The 21,398-nt window shown below is 46.3% G+C and overlaps 2 protein-coding genes across 4 annotated transcripts; one reads left to right on the forward strand and one right to left on the reverse strand.

Annotated features, from left to right (window-relative positions):
- Nucleotides 1-6,950: 6,950 nt before the first annotated feature.
- ZBTB3 (zinc finger and BTB domain containing 3) lies at nt 6,951-12,104 on the forward strand. Its single transcript, XM_082629053.1, is given in 3 exon segments — nt 6,951-7,071; nt 7,412-9,001; nt 9,003-12,104. Coding segments are annotated over 3 exon segments (1,671 nt in total). The 5' UTR covers nt 6,951-7,029; the 3' UTR covers nt 9,042-12,104.
- An 874-nt stretch (nt 12,105-12,978) lies between these two features.
- Nucleotides 12,979-20,916, reverse strand: TTC9C (tetratricopeptide repeat domain 9C). 3 transcript variants are annotated; one of them, XM_082626265.1, is made up of 4 exons: nt 20,411-20,916; nt 19,505-19,797; nt 15,841-16,023; nt 12,979-14,907 (listed from the first exon to the last, which is right to left on the reverse strand). In XM_082626265.1, the coding sequence occupies exons 2-4, from the start codon at nt 19,740-19,742 to the stop codon at nt 14,813-14,815; spliced, it is 516 nt and encodes a 171-aa protein (XP_082482391.1). In that variant the 5' UTR covers nt 19,743-19,797; nt 20,411-20,916; the 3' UTR covers nt 12,979-14,812. The 3 variants fall into 3 exon arrangements, with proteins under 3 accessions (XP_082482391.1, XP_082482392.1, XP_082482390.1); XM_082626266.1 differs by lacking the exon at nt 20,411-20,916 and adding an exon at nt 16,312-16,422 and having other exon boundaries at nt 19,505-19,617; XM_082626264.1 differs by lacking the exon at nt 20,411-20,916 and having other exon boundaries at nt 19,505-20,401.
- Between the last annotated feature and the right edge of the window lie 482 nt (nt 20,917-21,398).

Consider the following 21,398-nt stretch of genomic DNA (forward strand, 5'->3'; position numbering starts at 1 on the left):
AGTTTTTGTATGTTGTAAGAAAGCCTGACCTTCCCTCCTGCAAGAACAGAGACCTCATGCTTTCTTAGAGCTGTCACACACCAGTTTCCATTGACGCTGCCCATTTCCTAGAATGATTGAGGTCGCCAGTCAGCTGCTCAGACTCCTTGGGGATCCCCTGCACCTGCAACCACATAAGGAAGCAGATGGTGGGACGGAGGGCAGGGCCTCAACAGCCCCGACTCCCTCTTTTCCTCTATTCGAAGCCAGCCTCCCCGCAAAAGCAACCTTACCTGCTGACAGTGGTGTGCTGGAGCCCCCTACAAAAGCCAGTTTTTAATATTTCAGGAATTTTGCAAGCCAGTGGGTAAACACAACCATTATTAAAAAGTTAATTGTCTTGGGACTCCCCTGGTGGCCCAGTGGGTAGGACTCCACGCTCCCAATGCTGGGGGTCCAGGTTCGATCCCTGGTAGGGGAACTAGATCCCGCATGCCTCAACTAAGTCTGCGTGCTGCAACTAAAAATCCTGCATGCTGCAACTAAGACCCAGCACAGCCAAAATAAATAACTAGATATTTTTTAAATGTTAACAATAATTTAATTGTCAACTTACAATTAAATGAATTATACTAAAAAACAAAGGCAGAGGTGTAGATGAAACAAGTTTGGCAATATATTGATAATCGTTGAAGCCAGATGATGGATAACGGTGGTTTCTTACACTTTTCCTACTACTTTTGTGTGTTTGAAAATGTTCATAATAAAAAGTTAGAAAAAAACAAAAGTGTGGTACTGTGATTTACAGTAAATATGTATATATATTTGGTCTTTGCCCCCGTTTCTGTCACAGAGCTCATAAACCCTTGGAATTGCCTAAGTGATAAGATGATGAATGTGTCTTGATATTCATAACAAACCCCTTTCAACCACACCCGAGTTTATGTTAACGAGGTGACTTTTGGAAAGCACCTAAACCAGGGGAAACAACCAAGTGACGGGTGGGTTGGAACTTTCAGTCTCAACTCCCTGACCTGGCTAATGAATTAATCAACCCTGCCTTTGTAGTGAAAATCTCCATAAAAACCCAAAAGCATGGGGTTCAGAGAGCTTGGCGTTGGTGAAGACCTGGAGAACTGGGGAGAGTGGTGAGCTCAGAGAGAGCACGGAAACTCCACGCCCTTTCCCCATCCCACACCCTAGGCATCTTTTCTATGTGGCTCTTCCTGAGTTAGGGTCTTTTATAATAAAGTGGTAATCTAGTAAGTGAAATGTTTCTTTGAGTTCTGTGAGCCACTCTAGCAAATTAATTGAACCCAAGGAGGTGGGCGGGGAGTGGCCTTTGGAACCTTCAATCTATAGCCAGTCAGATGGACAGATGACAACCGGGACTTACTATTGCCATCTGAAGTGGAGGGCAGTCTTGTAGGACTGAGCCCTTAACCTGTGGAATCTGATGCTATCTCCCTGTTGATGGTGTCAGAATTGAGTTGAACCGTAGGACACTCAGCTGGTGTTTGAGAATTGCTTGGAAGTGTGGGGGAAAAAAACCACACATTGTAATTAGAGTCAGAATCATTAGCAAGAAATACTTAAAACTCATCACTTCCTATTTAACATAGTTTACTATTATCAATGCTCTTGAGGTTATTTACACCTACTGTGTCTGTGTGGTGTCAATGTTATATAATTGTCTATGTAGGTATAAGAGTTCCAGTTGCTCTGATATCCTCACCAGCACTTGGTATTGTCAGCAGGGTATATTTATTTGTTTGCTACTCTAATAAGTGTGATAGTATCTCATTGTGGTTTTAATTTTCATTCCCCTAATGACTAAGGATGTTGAACATCTTTTCATGTACTTATTTGCCAAGAGTGATCTTTTCAAAACTCACGTCAAATCATGTCAATCCCCTACTTAGGGCCCGATGGCTTCCCAGGGCACTAGAATAAAACCATCACTCTGACCAACCAGGCAGGGGCCAGATTCAACCAACTCTAGTTTCTGCCTCTCTTCCTCTTGCTTTCTCCACTCCAGCCACATTGGCCTCCTCCCCACCTTGAGACCAATGCACGTGCTATTTCCTACGCCTACAATGCTACTGGCTCTGATTTTCACCTGATGGGGATGGGGGAGCTCCTTCTCATTTTTCAGTTATAAGCTCAATATCACCACTTCTAAGAGGCCTTCCATGACTACCCTGACTCAAGTAGCCACACCCCAATCACTCTCCTATTGTATTGCTTTGTTTTATTTTCTTCATAGAACGTAGCCTTATTTAGCATCATCTTATTAATTCATGTATGTGCATATTGCCTGTTTCCCCTCAAGAAGGGCAGGGATTCCTGTGTGTTGTGTTCCTCTATATCCCTGATGCCTAGAAGAGCCCCTGGCACACAACAGGTGCTTGGGATCTATTTGCATCAGTGATTGCATCTCTAGCAAATAATGGAGTTGAACAAATATGAGTTGACTGAACCTCATTCTCATATTGAATCTATTACGATCTCTTCAAGCTCCCCAGGCATGGTTTGGCCCTGATAAATCCTCCCCAAGCCCTGATCTCTTTGCCTCCAAAGCTTCAGAATCAGAGACAAGCTAGAACAGAAAGAAAATAGCAATGGAAAACAATGAGCTGTACTGAGATTCGGAGTACAAAGAAAGTCTACTGAAGGATTGTTTTATTTAACTTTTGTTGCACAATAATCCACCCCAAAACTTTGTGGCTTAAAACCACAGAAATTTATTTATCTCATAATCTACAGTTGGAGCAAAAGACTCAGTGGGGAAGGTGTGCTCCTGCTCCAGGCAATGTCAGCTGGGCAGCTCAGCTGGGCACTGGAGGGTCCACTTCTTTTTTTTAATTTTTTTTATTTTTTGAGGTATGCGGGCCTCTCACTGTTGCGGCCTCTCCTGTTGCGGAGCACAGGCTCCGGACGTGCAGGCTCAGCAGCCATGGCACACAGGCCCAGCCACTCCGCGGCATGCAGGATCTTCCCGGACTGGGGCACGAACCCGTGTCCCCTGCATCGGCAGGCGGACTCTCAACCACTGCACCACCAGGGAAGCCCTGGAGGATCCACTTCGGAGATGGCTCAATCACATGGCTGGCAAACTGAAGCTGGCTGTTAGCTGGAAGCCTGGTTGTGGCTATGGCTGAAACACTTACAGGTGCCCTCTTCGTGTGGCCTGGGTTCCTCACAGCATGGTGGCTGGGTTCTAAGAGAAAGCATCCCAAGAGGACCAGGTGGAAGCTCTATCCCTTTTTATGACTTAGCCTCAGAAGTCACACAGCATCACATCTCTCTGAGGGTCATAATCTCTCCCGGACTCAAGGTGAGAGACCTTACCGGATGGAAGGAGCATCAATGTCATATTGTAAAAGGAGCATGTGGGAGGGAAGATCTTGTTAAGGCCACCTTGGAGAACACAATCTGCTGCAAGGATAGGTCTTACCAACCTACAGAGTAGTAGAGAGGAGCCCTTGTGATGATGTCTGTCACCTGTCTCCCAAAGATTTATACACAAGCAGCAGGTCCAGCCCCTGGAGGGCAATCTCTGAGCAAGGATCACCCATCCTAGCTGCCCCTCACGCTGGTTCTAGGTTCCTGCTTCTGTGCCACCAGTTCATCCAACAGCTAGGATAATCCTGCCCCCAGCTGAGTCTGAATCCTCTGGCCATGGGTGCAACAACCCTGAGGACCACCTGGGGGACACTCCAGGAAGACAAATCTACAAAGTGGTTAAGGGTGTGACTTTGAAGATAGATAGACCTAGATTCAATTTCAGCTCTGCCTTTTATTAGCTTTGTGACCTTGGCCAAGTTACTTAACCAAGTCTCACAAGAACCTCAGTCTCTTCTTCTGTCTAATGGGGATAAGAAAGGCTATAATGGAATTAGAGATCATATGTTTAGCACATTGCTAGCAGTTAACAACTACTAAATATATGGTAGGTATTTTTCTAATTTCTACTAATACAAAAACGCATAGAAGAAAGCTTTTCAACCTTTTTCCTTGGGGGAAAGTTACGGCAATAAGTATGAAATTTCTTCTGTTTTAGCTTTAAAATTTACATACTTTTTTTTCATGTGCCATATAGTCGATCTATGCCAGTTTAATATGCCTATTCCCCAGATAAAAACTTTTATCAAAAAATCTGACTGAATGGTGCTCTAGAAAGATGTTTCCTGGCATCCTGTAGCTCTGTGTACCCCAGGGTGGGGGTATGTATATTCCACTTTTTTTTTTTTTTTTTTTTTTTTTTTTTTTAGTGAGAAGACTTGTCTACATTGAAGACACTTTTTTTTTTTTTTTTTTTTTAATGGCTGTGTTGGGTCTTCGTTTCTGTGCGAGGGCTTTCTCTAGTTGTGGCAAGCAGGGGCCACTCTTCATTGTGGTGCGCGGGCCTCTCACTATCGCAGCCTCTCTTGTTGCGGAGCACAGGCTCCAGACGCGCAGGCTCAGTAATTGTGGCTCACGGACCCAGTTGCTCCGCGGCATGTGGGATCTTCCCAGACCAGGGCTCAAACCTGTGTCCCCTGCATTGGCAGGCAGATTCTCAACCACTGCGCCACCAGGGAAGCCCTATATATTCCAGTTTTGAGAAGCAAAACCAACAAGTTGTGCCCTGCTTAATGGTGCGCCTGGGTGTGAGAGAGGCTGAAATCTAGCACACACTAGGCTTATTAAGCCACAGTGGCCACTAGCCTGTGTTGACCAAAGGGATTTATACAGAGGTTAAAATAAATGTAATCTTTTTTTTTTGGCTGCGCCACATGGCATATAGGATCTTAGTTCCCCGACCAGGGATGGAACCTGTGTCCCCCTGTAGTGGAAGCGTGGAGTCCTAACCACTGGACTGCCAGGGAATTCCCAAAATAACTATAATTTTTTTTTTTTTTTTGCGGTATGCAGGCCTCTCACTGTTGTGGCCTCTCCCGTTGTGGAGCACAGGCTCCGGACGCGCAGGCCCAGTGGCCATGGCTCATGGGCCCAGCCGCTCCGCGGCATGTGGGATCTTCCCGGACTCCCGACCACTGTGCCACCAGGGAAGTCCAATAACTATAATTCTTAAAACCTGGGTCCAGTATGTTTGGCAACCCCAGAGTGTGTCAAGCACACAGTCTTTGTGCCCAGTCTCAGGTTCATCTTCATTCTGATCACTTCTGAACCTATAGAAACATGATCGCTTAAGCTTCCTGAACAGCCTATGCTCCTCACTGCTTAGCAGCTCCACAGCCCTCTCTCCTACAAGGGTTTTCCCTCCCGTCCCCTGGCTTTAAATACCATCCATATGCTGATGACACTCCCAATGTATATCTCCAGCCGCAGTGTTTCCCCTGATCTCCAAGCTCACAAGTCTAACTGGCTGAGGGGAAGCTCTACCTAAAGCGTCCAAGCAGAACTCTCCATTTTCCTATCCCATTGTCCCCATCTCAGAAAATGGCTGTCAGCCACACCATTGCTCATGCAAAGATTTTAGCCATCCTTGACTCCTTTTTGGTCTTGACTCTCATCTCCTATCCTAATTTTAGCAAATTCTGTTGACCCAGCACTTCTCCCCAGCTCCACCATCACTACCCTTGTCTAGCCACCATCATCACTTGCAGAACAATTTCCACAGCTCTCTTCCTGCTCCCACTTTGATCCCCTATGCTCCTTTCTCCAGACTAGGCAGGATAAGCTTTTAAAAGCAAGAATCGTATCAGAACACTCCCCTGCTTAAAACCCACCAATGGCTCCCGATTATACTCAGAATAGAATACAAACTCTTCACCATGGCCAATGAAATTCCATGCCCACTCATTTGTGTGAGTTCAGATTTTAATTTTCATATAATCAAAACAATATCTCATAATAGTTTGAAAACAGAAACAGATGTGAGAATCCAGCTGTCTTATGTTAAGCCAGACATTAAAGAAATTTGGAAAAATGTAAAGCAATGCCACTATTTTCACTACATATTTTTTTGACTTGGGAAAATAGTTATTTTTCCTAGAAAATGAAAATGTTACTTATGTCGGGTTTTTAAAAATTAATTAATTAATTATTTTTGGCTGCATTGGGTCTTCGTTGCGGTGCACGGGCTTCTCATTGCAGTGGCTTCTCTTGTTGCAGAGCACGGGCTCTACGCATGCCGGCCTCAGGAGTTGCAGCACGCGGGCTCAGTAGTTGTCGCTAGACAACTAGCTGCTGTCTAGGAACTCTGGAAGATCTCTTCAGAAGTAATCACACTCTTTATTCTTCCACCCAGGGACATTTTAGGGCCTTGGCCCACTCCCTCCTTTCCTACCAGCTACTGCCCACTACGCTCCAGACAGAGAAGGACACTCATCTCTTTATTGTAAGTTGGCTATAGAGTTTAGGCTAGGGACGCTACGACTGCATTCGCGCAGCTGCTACTTCTCTGACACCACCACTGCTGAGCCAGGAGCCCAGAACCATCAGACTGGAGGGAGTGAGGCATCAGGGCATCTTGGAGTTTTTGAGAGAGTAAGGGACCTGCAAGAAACAACCGCAGTTCAGAGAGGCGCAGCTATCGCCCACGGTTACAGCAGAGCCGGGTCTAAGACTCGGGCCTCCTGGGTACCACACCAGCTTGTAGGTTCTCATTTTCCCGGTCACCCAGCAGCGAGGGTGACGTGCTGTCCGTTAAGACACAACGCTCTGCGCCGTAGCGTGCCTTGCGGCCCGCCTGGAGGACGTCGCACTCCCACTGCCTCAGGTAGCTGGAAAAGCTCAGCCAATCCAGAGGGCTCTGAGGCAAAGAAGGCGGTTAGAAAAGGAAAAGTTTAGGACAGGAGCGCTAACCAATCGGGCGCCTACTTGCCTGAGTGATGGCCACCAGCACCCACTTGGAGACGCCGCCCCGAGCTGGGGGGATTGTTAGTGGAGAGTGAACCAATCCGTGACGAGGGATGGCAAATTTGAGCCAATGATAACTGAGAAGGTGGGAAGGGGCGGAGCTCTCCCGGTGGCTGATCGGTGGTGAGTGAAGAGATCAGCTTTCTCTGCTAGTTCCCACCCTCGGACTTCTTAGCCCCTGGAATGCGAGAGAGGCTCAGGGAGTTCCCGGAGTGGGGCGTAGAGGTATCGCCCGCAAAGGCCTGGGAGCGAGACTTCTAGTTGGAGGAGGTGCTGGAAGCTACCGGGTGGGCATCGAGGAAGCGGAGGCTGCTTAGGAGGCGGGACTTCCGGGGAGGGGCTTTGTCGACGGGGCGGGGCCTGCTTCTAAGGTTAGGCCGAAGGGGCGGGGCTAAAAGTAGACCACTGGGTGTGACCTGGGAGAAAGAAGGGTAATAATTTAACCGAGCGTCTTGGGGTCAGGACGGTGCTGCCAGAGGCTTTGGGGTGGCAAGTAATAGCTCAGAGGTGACGTTAAGGTTTATGGGAGGGTCACCTGCCTTAACCCCCTGTCCTCTTTTCCCAGGGAGCCACTGGTGGCGACCTTCCTAGGGTCCCTTTCCCTTCGTGGGGTGCTATGGAGTTCCCAGAACACAGCCAGCAGCTGCTGCAGAGCCTCCGAGAGCAGCGGTCCCAGGGTTTCCTTTGTGACTGCACGGTGATGGTGGGTAGCACCCAGTTCTTGGCCCATCGGGCTGTGCTGGCCTCCTGCAGCCCATTTTTCCAGCTTTTCTACAAAGAGCGGGAACTGGACAAGAGGGATCTGGTGTGTATCCACAACGAGATTGTCACAGCTCCAGCCTTTGGGCTGCTTCTGGACTTCATGTATGCTGGCCAGCTGGTCCTGAGGGGGGATACCCCTGTGGAGGATGTGCTGGCAGCTGCCAGCTACTTGCACATGAATGATATTGTCAAGGTGTGTAAGCGGCGGCTGCAAGCCCGGGCCCTGGCAGAGGCGGATAGTACCAAGAAGGAGGAAGAAACCAACTCACAGCACCCTAATTTGGAGTTTTTGTCCAGCACTTCCCGTGGCCACCAACCTTCGTTGGCATCTGCAGAGACATCAGGCCACTGGGGCAAAGGGGAATGGAAAGGCTCAGCAGCTCCCTCACCTACCGTCTGTCCTCCAGATGAGCCACCGATGCCGGCTGGGGCTGATACTACACAACCTGGCGTGGAGGTTGACTCACCGCATCTGCGGGCACCTCCTCCACCAGTGGCTGATGTCTCTCTTGCCAGCCCCAGTAGCTCCACAGAGACCACCCCTGCAAACTACTTCTCTTCGGGCCTCCCAACGGTTTCAGTGGAGCCACTGGCTCCCCTTGATGTGGTTTCTGAGAATCTGAGGGTGGTGGAACCAAGGGGAACTGGAGGACCACTGCAAGGCTTCTATCCCCCAGCTTCGGCTGCAGTCCCAGTCCCAGCCCCAGTTCCATCCCAGGCTCCAGCCCCAGCAGAAGCGGAGCTGGTCCAGGTGAAAGTAGAAGCTATTGTGATTTCCGATGAGGAGCCCGATGCCTCGGAGGAACAGCCTCGGGGTCCTGAGGGACTGTTCCCACCTGGAGGAGCAGTGTATGGTGAACAGCCCCCCCAGCCAGAGGCCTTTGAAGAGCCAAGGGCAGCAGGACTGGAGGAGGTGGGGGCCAGTGACCACTTCCTGCCGCCAGATCCTCACCTACCCTACCATTTGCTGCCAGGTCCAGGGCAGTATCATCGAGGACTGGTGACCTCACCCCTGCCTGCTCCACCCGCCCTGCACGAGCCACTCTACCTGCCTTCTGAGTATGAAGCAGCCCCAGGAAGCTTTGGGGTTTTTACTGAGGATGTTCCCACTTGCAAGACATGTGGGAAGACCTTCTCATGTTCTTACACACTACGGCGCCATGCCACAGTGCACACGCGTGAGCGACCCTACGAGTGCCGCTACTGCCTGCGCAGCTACACGCAGTCAGGGGACCTGTACCGCCACATCCGCAAGGCTCACAATGAGGACCTGGCCAAACGCAGCAAACCGGATCCAGAGGCTGGCCCCCTCCTGGGAGTGCAGCCCATCCCTGGCTCCCCGACAGCAGACAGACAGAACAGCAGTGCTGGAGGGCCACCCAAAGATTTTGTACTTGGCCCCAAAAACTAACATCTGTGAGAGCACGCCCTGATGCTAGGCCTGCTCTTGCCACCATTAGGGGGCAGCACGGAAGGTGGGAAGCATCTCATTTCCCCTGCTGGGGACAGAATGAAGATTCTGCCCAGGCTGTAGGTTCCTACCCTTTTCTTTTCCCAGCCAGATAGCAGGACTTTATGGGGCATCGCATCTCAGTCAACTGCTCACCAAGGGCACTGGGAATTTTCCTGCGGTGTAATCGCTTCTCACTCTGCATTTGGACCCATAAAGCTAGCAGTGAAAAGTATCTCTCTGAACTGGTCTTGGCTGGTTTCTTCCACAAACCTGCACGCCTGCTGATTCTTTCACAGCTCTCCTCCAGACCTAGGAATCTGATACCTGTACTTGGGGTAGGGGTGGGGGTCAGGTTGTTTATGAAGAAAAAAGTGAGAGAGGCAGAGGGCAGTGTAGACTTTATTTAGGAAAAGTGTACAAATTAGGGAATTTCACACAATTATGGTTTATTGTTGTAGTTGAGCTCCTCCTGTGTCCTGGGCTGTACTGGGGACTTCACATAAATACTCATTTAATCCTCAACAACTTTATGAGGTATTATCCCTCTCCCCGCTTTTTTCCCCACAGACAAGGAAACTTGAGACTGAACAATCAACATTAACTTGTTCTGGGTCACAGAGCTAGTTAAGGGGCAAGCCAGAATTTGAACCCTGGCTTATGACTTCAGATACCATGCTGGTTTAAAACACTGTTGAAAATGGTTAACTTTGAACTAGAAGTTGTTTTCTTTTTTGATCTTTTGAGTGTTTGGTTTTGTTGCCTTACCCCTTTCCCTCTGCTTTCCATGTAGAAAGACCTTTGATTGACTGTTTCAACCACAGATACCGTATTGATGACTTGAAATTTTTGCCTGCATGTCTTTTTTTTTTTTTTTTGCGGTACGCGGGCCTCTCACTGTTGTGGCCTCTCCCGTTGCGGAGCACAGGCTCCGGATGCACAGGCTCAGCGGCCATGGCTCACGGGCCCAGCCGCTCCGCGGCATGTGGGATCCTCCCGGACCAGGGCACGAACCCGTGTCCCCTGCATCGGCAGGCGGACTCTCAACCACTGCGCCACCAGGGAAGCCCTGCCTGCACGTCTTAAATGTGCATTAGGTCTCTGAAGATGACAAACTGGAAGGCAGAAAACACCAAGCTCCACGGTGGTAGGCGTGTGGGGGCAGGTTGAGGACTTGTGAAATGGAAATGATGGGCGCTTGGGAAAACTAAAGCAACAAACTCTAGATGAGACAATCTTAGAGTTCATCTGGTCTAACTCCCTCACTTAAAAGGTGTGATGACAGCCTAGACAGGTCAAATTACTCAGGTACGGTCACACATGTCGTTACTGACGGTAGAGATAGCAAAGAAATGGGAATTTGGGGTGTTGATGTGGCATGGGGGGAAAAAGCATTCTAGGAATGTAAGAGAAGGGTCTGCCCCTGCCTGTGGTGAAGAGTGGTGTTTGTAGGATGGACCAGAGGGCTCCCCACAAACTCTCTCTCTTTGGCACATAAGGAACTGAATGCAAAAAAAGCAGGAAGGAGTATTTAGAAAAAGATGAAAATATGAGTGAATTTTCTGAATTTCTTCTCTCTCTTTTTGTATTTGTCACATTCAGCCCTGTGAACTCGCACTAGCAAGCTGTTTTTGAGTCATAGGAAGGAGACAGAGCTGAGCATCAAAGATTTGGCCAAAGAAAGCTCCTTACTTGGGGTATGATGGGAAGCAAAAGTTGATGCTTAACATTTCCATGGCTGAGAGACTGAATTCTGCGCTTTTCATTTTCCTTGTGTTGGAATAATCTTTTATTTTATTTTTCAAATGGCTAATTTTATTTATGCAAATATATTACTGCCTTAACTCCTTGGTGAAACAAGGCAAGATATACATACATACAGTAAGAGCTATTTTAGCTGACTGGAGCACCTTTTCCTGGAGTAAGTATCACATCAAAATGCCTATAAGAATCAGTTGCCTTGAAAAGAGTGAAATTTATGGTATGTGAATTATCTATCAATTTTCTAAAAAAGGAGGGGGGAAAAAAGAAATCGGTTGCCTCAGAACATCAGTTCCTAAAAGCAAGGCGTAATAAATATGTGTACATGTATATATAATGTATATAATTTCTCTGGACCATCTGGGGAACACAGGAACCTTGTTACTGTCTCGGCCAAGTGCAATACTTAACTAAAGAGGATGTGTTACTTGGTGAGATTCTCCTGAAGAGCAAGCATTTGCCTTTAGTTCCCAGCACGGAATGCTTTCTTCATTGGAGGTGGCAGCCAAGAATTTGCAAGATGTTTAAAGCAGCAGCCAACACAATTACGGCCACAGTTGCCTCACTTTATCTATCTGCTGGACACCAAGAACAGTTTAGGCCTGTCTGTAGAGGTGTGATCAAGAGAACTTTCTCTGGTTTCCACTACTCTTGACAGTCCCATCCATGGATTCAACGAACCATAGGCCAGCTCATGAACCTCTAGTCCAACGCTGGGTCCTCCTTTTGCCAAGTGTTGAAAGAGAACTCACTATTCCCAAAGGAAACATATTCTACTGTTGGACAACCCTAATTGTTGGATAATTATTCCTTCTACTAAGCCAAAATCGGCCTCTTTTTATGGTGGGATGGGCCAGGTCCCAGGCTATTAAGAGTTTAACCCTGAGAAGTTATTTGCTTTTGAGCTACAAGCTGATTTAGTTTTCAGACAACCACCCTTTGCTCTCCAGTTTTAGAGACCTATTCCTAGTTTAGGATTTCATTTCTTAATTGGTATTTTATAAGTGTATGCCTTCACTTGCTCTTAGCTTCACAAGACTCACCATTTTAGCCCTTCACATTGGATTTCACTTTCTCCAAAGCCAGTGTTTCCAAAGATGGTTTACTTCAATATATACTAATACTTTTTTTTTTTTTACTGTAAAATACATTTATTTTTATGGTTGATTGGTTGGTTGTTTTGTTTTGGGGTTTCTTTGTGTGTTTTTTGGCAAATGATATGAAGTGCTCTAAAGTCCCTGCCCCAATTTCATCAGTAAGCAATTTCAGCATGTACCTCTAAAAGAACTCTTAAAAAGACCAAATACCATGATCACACTCAGCAAAACTGATAATAATTCTTGTTCAAATTTCCCTGATTGTCTCATAAACTTTTAGTTGTTTTTTCAAATCAGAATCCAAATTCCAAGGGTTTTAGGAGATCTGTGCCAGGACCTGGGAAGAGACCAATATATATATTTTTTCTTATTTCATACACAGTCTCATAAAAACTTTTAGTTGTTTTCTTCTGATCAGAATCCAAAGTAGAGTCACATTTATTTGGTTGGTGGCTCTTAAACTTCTTTTAATTTATAGGTTCCCCTCTCTTTTTCTTTGCAATTTACAGAAGAAATTGGTTTATTCATCTTATGGTTTTAGCCTGGGGTTTGCTGATTACGTCCCCATGGTATCACTTAACATATTCCTCTGTCCAAAAATTCATATTTAAATAAAATATTGACTAAAAAGTAGTATAGGTAGTATGTGATTCTGGCAAAACTGTAAAGATGGTGGGTATTGGTTTGGAGGGAAACACTGTTCTAAACTGTCCCTTATGTGCAGTATGAATCCTCACATCACCATGAATGCTTTCTCTTCAATCAAACCCTCAAATCCTGTGTGGAAACCATTAAGGATTGGTAAGGTGAGCAGCCTCCCCCCTCCACAAACTCCTGAGTACAGAGATTGAGGTACCTCTGGCTGATTCCTTCAGGATGTGGGCTGGCCAGACCTCCTCCAGACCCACATCTGACTGCCTACCTTTGTCCACTCTCCCGTTTGTTAACATCTCTGTTAGGAGCTGGCCTTCAAATTAAAGACCGAAATGTAAGTCTGACCACTTTGTCTCTTAGTAGTGCTAAAAAGAGTTAGTGCAATAAATTTCTACAATACATTTTTAAGTATCAGTTTTATTTTCTCCTCATTGATGCAGAACATAGCTTCCTGTAACATCAAGTCTTAGGGGAAAAAAAGAAAATCAGAAAGCAAAACCAACCCCAAACAAACATAACACACAACGATGACATAATTTGGCAACAGTCTAGGCTTAGAAATTTAAGAAGCTTGGAAGAGGAATAAAATATTCAACTTTTGTTAGTTCTGTCCTTGGACTTAAAAGATTATTTGGTATGAAAACTTTTTGTTTGTAAGTTGATGGCTGTATTATTTAAGGGTACAGGGAGACTCAAAGAGGAGCCTAGCTCATTGAGAGAGGCATTACTGATAAAGGGAGAAGAGCTTGTGTACACTTGGCAAGACTAAGGGGTTTTTGTCTGAAATCTGTCTGTGTATGATGGCTAATGACACATGCTTATTACCTTCACTCATAAAGGTAGAAGCAGTGCTCTTATGGTCTTATCTACTCTGTACAACTCATACATTGTGGACATTAGCAGAATGACAGAGGAGCTCCCAGTTGATGAAGCCTCCTACTGAGCCATGACTGCACCAGATCTGCGCCTGCACCCATGCCCAAAAAATCTTCCAGAAAGTTCCTTGGTGCTTAAAAGGCCCTAAGGGAAGAGAACCTTTCCTCACTGTTTCCCTCCTCTTTAAGGAAGTGAGCTCCTGCAAAATACAAGGGGGCGGGTAACAAGTAAAAACAGATCTATGTTTTTATCCTGTTCTTTTATGGTATTGTTTCTAGAAGACTTGGTAAACTGTCTTTCCTATGTTTTTTTAGAGAAATGAGCATACTATAGATATGCACCTATTAAAAATTAAAATGTTTACGAGTGTTTTTTTGGCATGAGAGCTTTTAAAAGATTACAAAATACACACTTAAATGCTTGACTCCAGAAGTTTTAAGACAGAAGGGTTTAATAAAGAAAATAAATAAGTATACTATATTAATGATCTGAGTGTGAACAATAGCAAGGACTAGAAATTACCAAGAGTGGGCTTCCCTGGTGGCGCAGTGGTTGAGAGTCCGCCTGCCGATGCTGGGGACACCGGGTTCATGACCCGGTCCGGGAAGATCCCACATGCCGCGGAGCGGCTGGGCCTGTGAGCCATGGCCGCTGAGCTTGCGCGTCCGGAGCCTGTGCTCCACAATGGGAGAGGCCCGCATACCGCAAAAAAAAAAAAAAAAAAAAAAAAAAAAAAAAAAAAAAAAAAAAAGAAATTACCAAGAGAAACAAGAGGAACTAGATACTTTTGTGGGGGAAAAAGAATCTGAATGTATGTGGAACATTAAGACAAAGGAATTATTTTAATCAAGATGGTTAATTTCAAATCTTTCATTCTGAGCCGTGACAATTTATAATTGTCTAGTTTCACAGTATATATATTTGCCAGTTTGTGGCCTGTGTAAGTTTGGCTTTGGGCATCTGAGGAAACGAAGGAAGAAACTCCTTTCTGCCTTCCTTGTTACTTCATCCTCTGCTAGCCTTCTCCTTTGTATATGACTACATCTACCAACATCTATCATTAAAATTTGTGCCAAAGATATGATTAATTCCACCCATAACTGATGAATGTTTTCTGGCTGTATTTCTCAAGGCAAATATCTCTAATAATACCACATATTAAAAGCCGTATAAATACACAGATGGAGAAACAAAAACAGACACAGACCATGTAAGCAATAAAGAGTTCGTGCAGAACTAGAAACAAAATAGAAGTTCACCTCGGTCAGAGGTATGGGGTTAATTTCTCTTGCTGAGGCTCAGGTTTCCCCTTGATGGGTCTTTAAACTTCACCGAAGTTCTAGTGGAGGGGTATCTTTCTTCTTTGTTAACCAAACATGCCCAGGTAGAGCTGCTTCTCTTTCCGATGGTAGCTGCTGAGTTCCGACTGCGTTAGCTGAAGGTACCGCCGGACACTGGCGTCTTAGGGCAAAGAAGGCAATTAGAGACAGGCCATAATCATACCTCTGGGCAGAAGAGGATTATGAACACACTTCCATTTCCTAAAATCTTTCCATTTGCATATATCACAACAATTCTATGCAATAGTAAATCTCATTCATTAATTATGTGCATTATCAAAAAATCTTGTACAGGGATGCTAACTTAATAATGAAAAGGAGCTTGAAGAGATAGTTTTTGTCAGAGCAAGTCTCTAAAGCTACTATACATGGCTGGCAGTTAATCTATGTACTTGAAGGTAAGAAATGTGAACAACGGCTCATATATCTTTATTAATTCATAATGGCTTTCCCGTTCAATTAGAGAGATTTTGCTGAATTATTCTAAGTTTGGGGACCCTCTTCAGTAGCCGCTCTAAGCCAGAATGCAAAATGGGAGACAGTTTTCAGTGCTGAACCACCAACACAGGAATGAGTCTGTCATTCTCTTCACAATATTCGTTTTCCCTTGGAAATAAGCCTCAAATTTTCTCTCAGGAGGCCTGTCCTTCTAAGAAGGTCATACCTGGGGTTAGCTGAGCTAAAGGATAAATGGATAGTTAAGCAAAGGATAGACCCCAGCTGGAGAACTGGTAGAAATGAGGATTATCATGTTTATTCATTGGAATCCAGATCCTATTTTTGTCCCCATCTCGGAACTGAAACTTGAAAAACAACATTTTAAGATGATTTCTGGAGCATATATAATATTGCTTTCCTGCGGAGGCAAGAATACAGGAGTAGAAAGCCTGTTTGTCATGTATCTTTTTACACTTTTTGAATTTTGAACATGTGAATGTATTATTACCTATTTTGAAAATTCAATAAATTGAAAGATAAAATAAAACACTCTCCCACAGATACTACCTCAGTGGAACAATTTTTTGTACTTACTACTTCAATCTCCTTCTCTCACCTTTTGGTTGCCTATTGACAGCGGCCATGAGGTAATGCCGAGCCTGGTCATAGTCCTGCAGGTGGAAAAAGGCCACTCCAGCCCGATACAAGGCCTTGGCATTATCAGGCTGTCGCTCCAGGACTTTCTGACTGTATTCTTTCACCCGTTCGTAGTTTACTGGCTCCATCTGAAGAAGACAGGCTAATGGGGCCAAATGGAAGGAAGAGAGAAGAGGGAGGAGGACCTTATTACACTAAGTACCACTGCCCAACTCAAGGCAGTACCAAACCTAGGATGATGTCAACAACATTTACTCATCCAACAAATACATTTGAGTGTCCACCACATGCCAGACGTTCTTCTAGCCATTGGGGTTACAGCAGTGAATATAAGCCTTACATATCTCACAGTTTACTTCACTATCTACCAAATGCCTAGCATGTACCTAGTGTGGGTCAGGCCCAGCTATAAAAGTTGATAAGAACATACTTTAAAATTTATTTATGGGGACTTCCCTGGTGGTCCAGTGGTTGGGACTTCGCATGTCCACTGCAGGGGGTGCGGGTTCGATTCCTGGTCGGGGAACTGGGATGTTGCATGCTGCGTGGCACAGCCAAAAAAAAAAAAAAAAAAAAAATTATTTAAAACTCTTCATTGTATCTCTTCTACCCATGGCTCTCTGTCTTGAATCTCCCATTTCACCCCAATGCTTGTACTGAAGCTCTGTTAACAACAACCGTTGCCATTAATTGTGTGAGGAAATAGTAAGCGCTGTGCTATGTGCTTGTTTAATCTTCTCATCCACCCTCTGAAGTCATTATGTGTTACCATCTCCATTTAATGGATGAAGGAATCAAGGCTCACAAAGGTCAAGTAAGTTGTCCAAGATCCCACAGCTTCTAGGTGGAATGAGTAAGAAATCTGAACCAAGGACTCTCTAACTCAAAAATTACCACCATTCCCAATGCTAATATATTACTTCACTATTCCCTTGGATGAAAGAATGGGACCTCAAACCACAAATCTGTTTAGGAGGCAATGTTCAGGTCAGTGTTCTGCCTTTCTGTAAGTAAGAAGGGAAATGCATTCCCTGTTTCATAACTGTAGGAATTACACATAGCATTATTAAATCACGGTGCTGAGAAGGAAGGAGAATCAGGGCTGATGTCTCCAACCCTTCTACAACATCCCCACCAAGTGGCCATATGGTTTATATCAATACTTAGGTACTTCCAAGCGGTCAGCTAACCCATCACTGTAGCTTCATTCATTCATTCGACAACTAGTTATGGAGCAGTGACCACGTGCTAGGCGGAGTTAGGAGCAGGAGAGGAGAGGAACAAGACAGACACCTTGAGGAGTAAATAGAGCTTGCATCCCAGTTCCCAGGTAGGAGGAATGCACTAAGAAATTCACTTATTTATTAGTGCTTTGAGGAAAACAGAACTGTGCTGGGACAGAGAGTGAATGAGGTCTGAGTGATGTTTGATTACAGAAGGCCTCCCTGAGAAAGTGACTTCTGGGCCAAGATCTGAATGACAAGGGTCATTCAAGGGACAGGGCATTCTAGCTGACAGAAGAGATCCTACAAAACTGGAAGGTGGACGCATGCTTTGTGAATTCGGTCTATGGAGGAGCCAGATCAAGTCAGGCCGTGCCGGGGAAGGTCAGAGTTTGAATATTTTCCTAAGTGTAATGCGATGCCATTGGACAACGTTTTAGGCAGTGACATGGTCTGATTTCCTTATCTGTAAAATGGGGAAAATCATAACTACCTTGCAGAATTTTTATAAAGATGAGAGATACTATAAATAAACTGCCCAACATGTAAATTTCACTCACATGTAAGTGAAATTTAATTTTAGTGAGTCTTTATGGAGCATCTACCAAGCACCCCCAAGCAGAGGGTCTATAGATGGATAAGCCATAGTCTCTGCCTTCAAGTCTACCTGGAGAGTCATGATATTTACAAGTACCTATCTCATTTCCTTGATTTCTGGTCAATTCCCCAATGTGTATTCTATTCTCTAATAATGTACAGTATTCTGCAATAAGAGCTTAAGCTCTGCAATTAAGACTCTTCCCAGGTTTAATTTTAGCTCCACCACTTATTAGATGTTTCCTTAAAGCTACCTCAAAGGATTGCTGTGACACTTAAATAGGTTTACATGTATATGTGTATAAAGGGCTTAAACACGGCATTTCATAAATGTCACCTTAATGAGCCTTCCCTGACCACTACCTAACACTTCCATACCTATGGCACTCACTATCCTCATTTTCTTTTCTTTTCTTTTCTTTTCTTTTTTTTGGGGGGGCCACTCCACGCGGTATGTGTGATCTTAGTTCCCTGACCGGGGATGGAAACTGCACCCCCTGCATTGGAAGCATGGAGTCTTAACCACTGGACCGCCAGGGCAGTCCCTATCCCCATTTTCTGCTTTATTCTTTTCCGCATTACTTATCATCTTCTAATATATGTTACCTCTTCTGTTAATTGTCCATCTCCCCATGAGAGCAGGGATCTTTATCTGTTTAATAATACTGCAGTATCCTCAGTACCCAATAAATAATTGTTGAATGAACTGAAATATTAGCTACTCTACTGTTACTTGAGTCTAAGAGGAGCTCTGGACACACACTGTAAAAAAGCTAGATTTTCACCAAATCACAGCTGATGAGTGTTGTAGGAAGCAAAAAGAAAAAAGTCATTTAAACAACTATTACAAAGTATAAAAACTACTCCTCGGCTTCCCTGGTGGCGCAGTGGTTGCGAGTCCGCCTGCCGATGCAGGGGACACGGGTTCGTGCCCCGGTCCGATAAGATCCCACATGCCGCGGGGAGGCTAGGCCCATGCGCCACGGCCGCTGAGCCTGCGCGTCCGGAGCCTGTGCTCCGCAACGGGAGAGGCCACAACAGTGAGAGGCCCGCGTGCCGCAAAACAAAAACAAACAAACAAAAAAACCAAACTACTCCTAATGATTTCTATGGCCTCAACTGGGGACCATTCGAATATCTTAATATACTTCAAAATAACTTAATTAGATCGATGGTTATTTTGCCTGCCATAAAACAGACCTAAGAAGTCTCCCTTCTTTTAGCAGATTAATCCTAGCGATACTAACTCTGGAATCCACCTCTTCATTCAAGGCCAGCTGGATAAGGAAGATACTGGTTACCCAGGTTACCATCTAGCTGATTTATAAGAAGAAGGAAAATGAGGAAAAGCTAATCAAAATATCTAAGATGGATAACTTACACCACCAGTTAAAGCAAGTGCCTTCTTTCCTATATTTTAAATATTAAAGAAACAACACTCTAAACGTAGGTTCAGTATTTTCTCTATAACGTGCGAAATTCCCTAAACCTATCAGCATCACCCGGGAGTTTGTTAGAAATGCAAATTGGTATACACATCGCCCAACACACAAACCTCCGACCCATTAAATCGGAATCGTGGGGACAGGGCTCAAGAAGTTGTGTTTAACAAACTCTCCAAGTCAAGTCTGAGAAGCACTGCTCTACAGAAACTCTATTAGACCCTACAGATTGAAAATAAATCTCAATTCATGGCAGAATAACTAGATGACGGCAGAGAAGCACGTCAGTGTTTTTCCCAATGTTCTCAGACTTTCATGTCCCGGCCTTGACACTCTACCCACCCTTCAGCCCTGTTCTTACCAGCTAGGTTGTTGTAGCAGTCTGTCTGGGTGGTGCGCAGTACGTTTTCTTGTTCAGGTGTGAGGGCCGGGCCCTGGGGTCCCAGATTAGGTATCGGGGAGGGCAGACTTGGATCCAGACCCCGCAGCTGCAGCAGAGCTCGATGGTACCCACTCACAGCATCTCGGTACTTCCCCTCCCGGTAACATTGGTTCCCTTTCTCCTTGTACAGCTGGGCCTCCTGCAGGCGCTTCTCCATAACTTTGTCGCCCAGTGCTCTTGAGGAATTGGGAAGTGAAAGAGCAATCGAAGCTCTGGGGATAGGAGCGAAATAACCGATTTTGGTAGCCGACTTAAAAAAGCAGGAAATTCTCCTTCTCCAGAAGGCCTCTCAGGGAATGTTTCCTTGATTCTACTACAGCCCCTTCCTTTCTTCTCTGCAGTTATTTTTCAATCTCTAGAAGTGCAGGGGATTGATCAGGGAGAGGACGTGGGAAGAGTAAAGCCAGAGATTAATTGATTTCCTAAAGCGGCGACTCCTGGGTGAGGAGACTGCACGAAAAAGCGAAGGCCGTACTATAAAATTGTGGCCGGCGTGCAAACGCCAGCGGAATTTGCTTCCTCCTTTCCTTCGGACACACCTCCCTGACCTGGAAGTGGAGGGGAGTAGGCGGGGACAACTGCTAAAAGAGGTGTAGAGGGCTTGCCTCCATCCCAGCTCTTTGTTCGCACTTATTCAACCACCATTTGTTGACCTCCGGGCCAGGAGCTGGGGAACCGAGGTGAATGCGGTCCGTGCACCCCAAACACAGGCCGAAGGTGACGCGGCCGCAGCGCCGCTCTTGCAAGCCTCGCATGCCCCGCGCCCAGCCCCTCGCCCCCAGCAAGTGGCCGAACCCGAAGTCTCCCCGCTGGGCTTCGATTTACCGGCGGAGAGTACGGAGAGGGCAGGGTCAGACCTCCCGACAGCTTGGTGTCTAAAGGGTGGCGCGCATTGCTCCACGCCGCCCAATCAGAAGCGGCCCCGGAAAAGTAATCCCGCAGAAACGACCCCGCCTCTCCAGCCTCCCCAGTGGACCAACCGTGGGGTGGGCGGAAATCCTCTGGCAGCTTCGCCAATTGAAAAAAAAAAAAAAAAAAATCCGAAAGATCTTGAGGGACCAATCAGAATTGCAGATGACGATTCAAGTTGGCCAATACGGCGAGGTCAGGGTGTCTGTTGCTGGGTAGAAGTTGAAGGATGAGGGGGGGAAAAAAGAGGGCCAGGGTTAGTTACTGCAGTCCTTGCAAAGTTTTAGAGAGCCCTTTCGTTGACTAACCAGAAAGACAATTGCCAGTAGGCGTTCACGCTGCAAGAGCTTCCCTGCTTTCCTTCTGGCTTTTTTCTCTCTCAAGAAGTGGCTGCACGAATAGACACTAGGGAACAGAGATTAGCGAGCAAGCCCTACGACAACAGTGCGATCGGGTCAGACGGAAGTAAGGGTGGTGACGGGGTGGGCGGGGCGTGTGGCGAGGGAGCTCCGGGCGGCTGCGCGGAGCCCCGGCTGGAAGTACGGAGAGACGGGTGCGCACACGCCTCGGTACTACGAGGCACTTGAGCCGAAGCCAGCCTTTCCCGTCTCCGGCTCCGGTGCGACTGCGCCGTGAAGCCGCTGGCGGCGATTGGCCCAGGGGGTGAGAGGGGGCGGGAGGTAGAGAGAGGGAAGTCCCTCGTCCTCGGCGCGCGCCCACCCGCCCGCCCGCTCGCGGCAGGGGAACCAAGGGGGCTGGAGAGGAAGCAGCTCCCCGCTGCGTTGTATTGGGCTCCGAGGGCCGAAAGGGGGAGGAAGGAAGGGCGAGAAACAAACACTACGTAGCGGAGGCTGCGCGCGGCCCTCTGCCTGCGTGCCTACGTGCGTGCGCTCGCTCGCGCGGG

Source organism: Mesoplodon mirus (genome assembly GCF_964341445.2).
Source record: "Mesoplodon mirus genome assembly, chromosome: 7".
NCBI classification, from domain to species: domain Eukaryota; kingdom Metazoa; phylum Chordata; class Mammalia; order Artiodactyla; family Ziphiidae; genus Mesoplodon; species Mesoplodon mirus.

Bases quoted from the DNA above. Each gene is read 5' to 3' on its own strand.
- TTC9C (XM_082626265.1), bottom strand. From the start codon at position 19,742: ATGGAGAAGCGCCTGCAGGAGGCCCAGCTGTACAAGGAGAAAGGGAAC. The intron at 16,024-19,504 runs GTAAGAACAGGG...TGGCCCCATTAG, and splicing joins CTGCTACAACAACCTAGCTG to CCTGTCTTCTTCAGATGGAG. The intron at 14,908-15,840 runs GTGAGAGAAGGA...CTTTGCCCTAAG, and splicing joins TGTCAATAGGCAACCAAAAG to ACGCCAGTGTCCGGCGGTAC.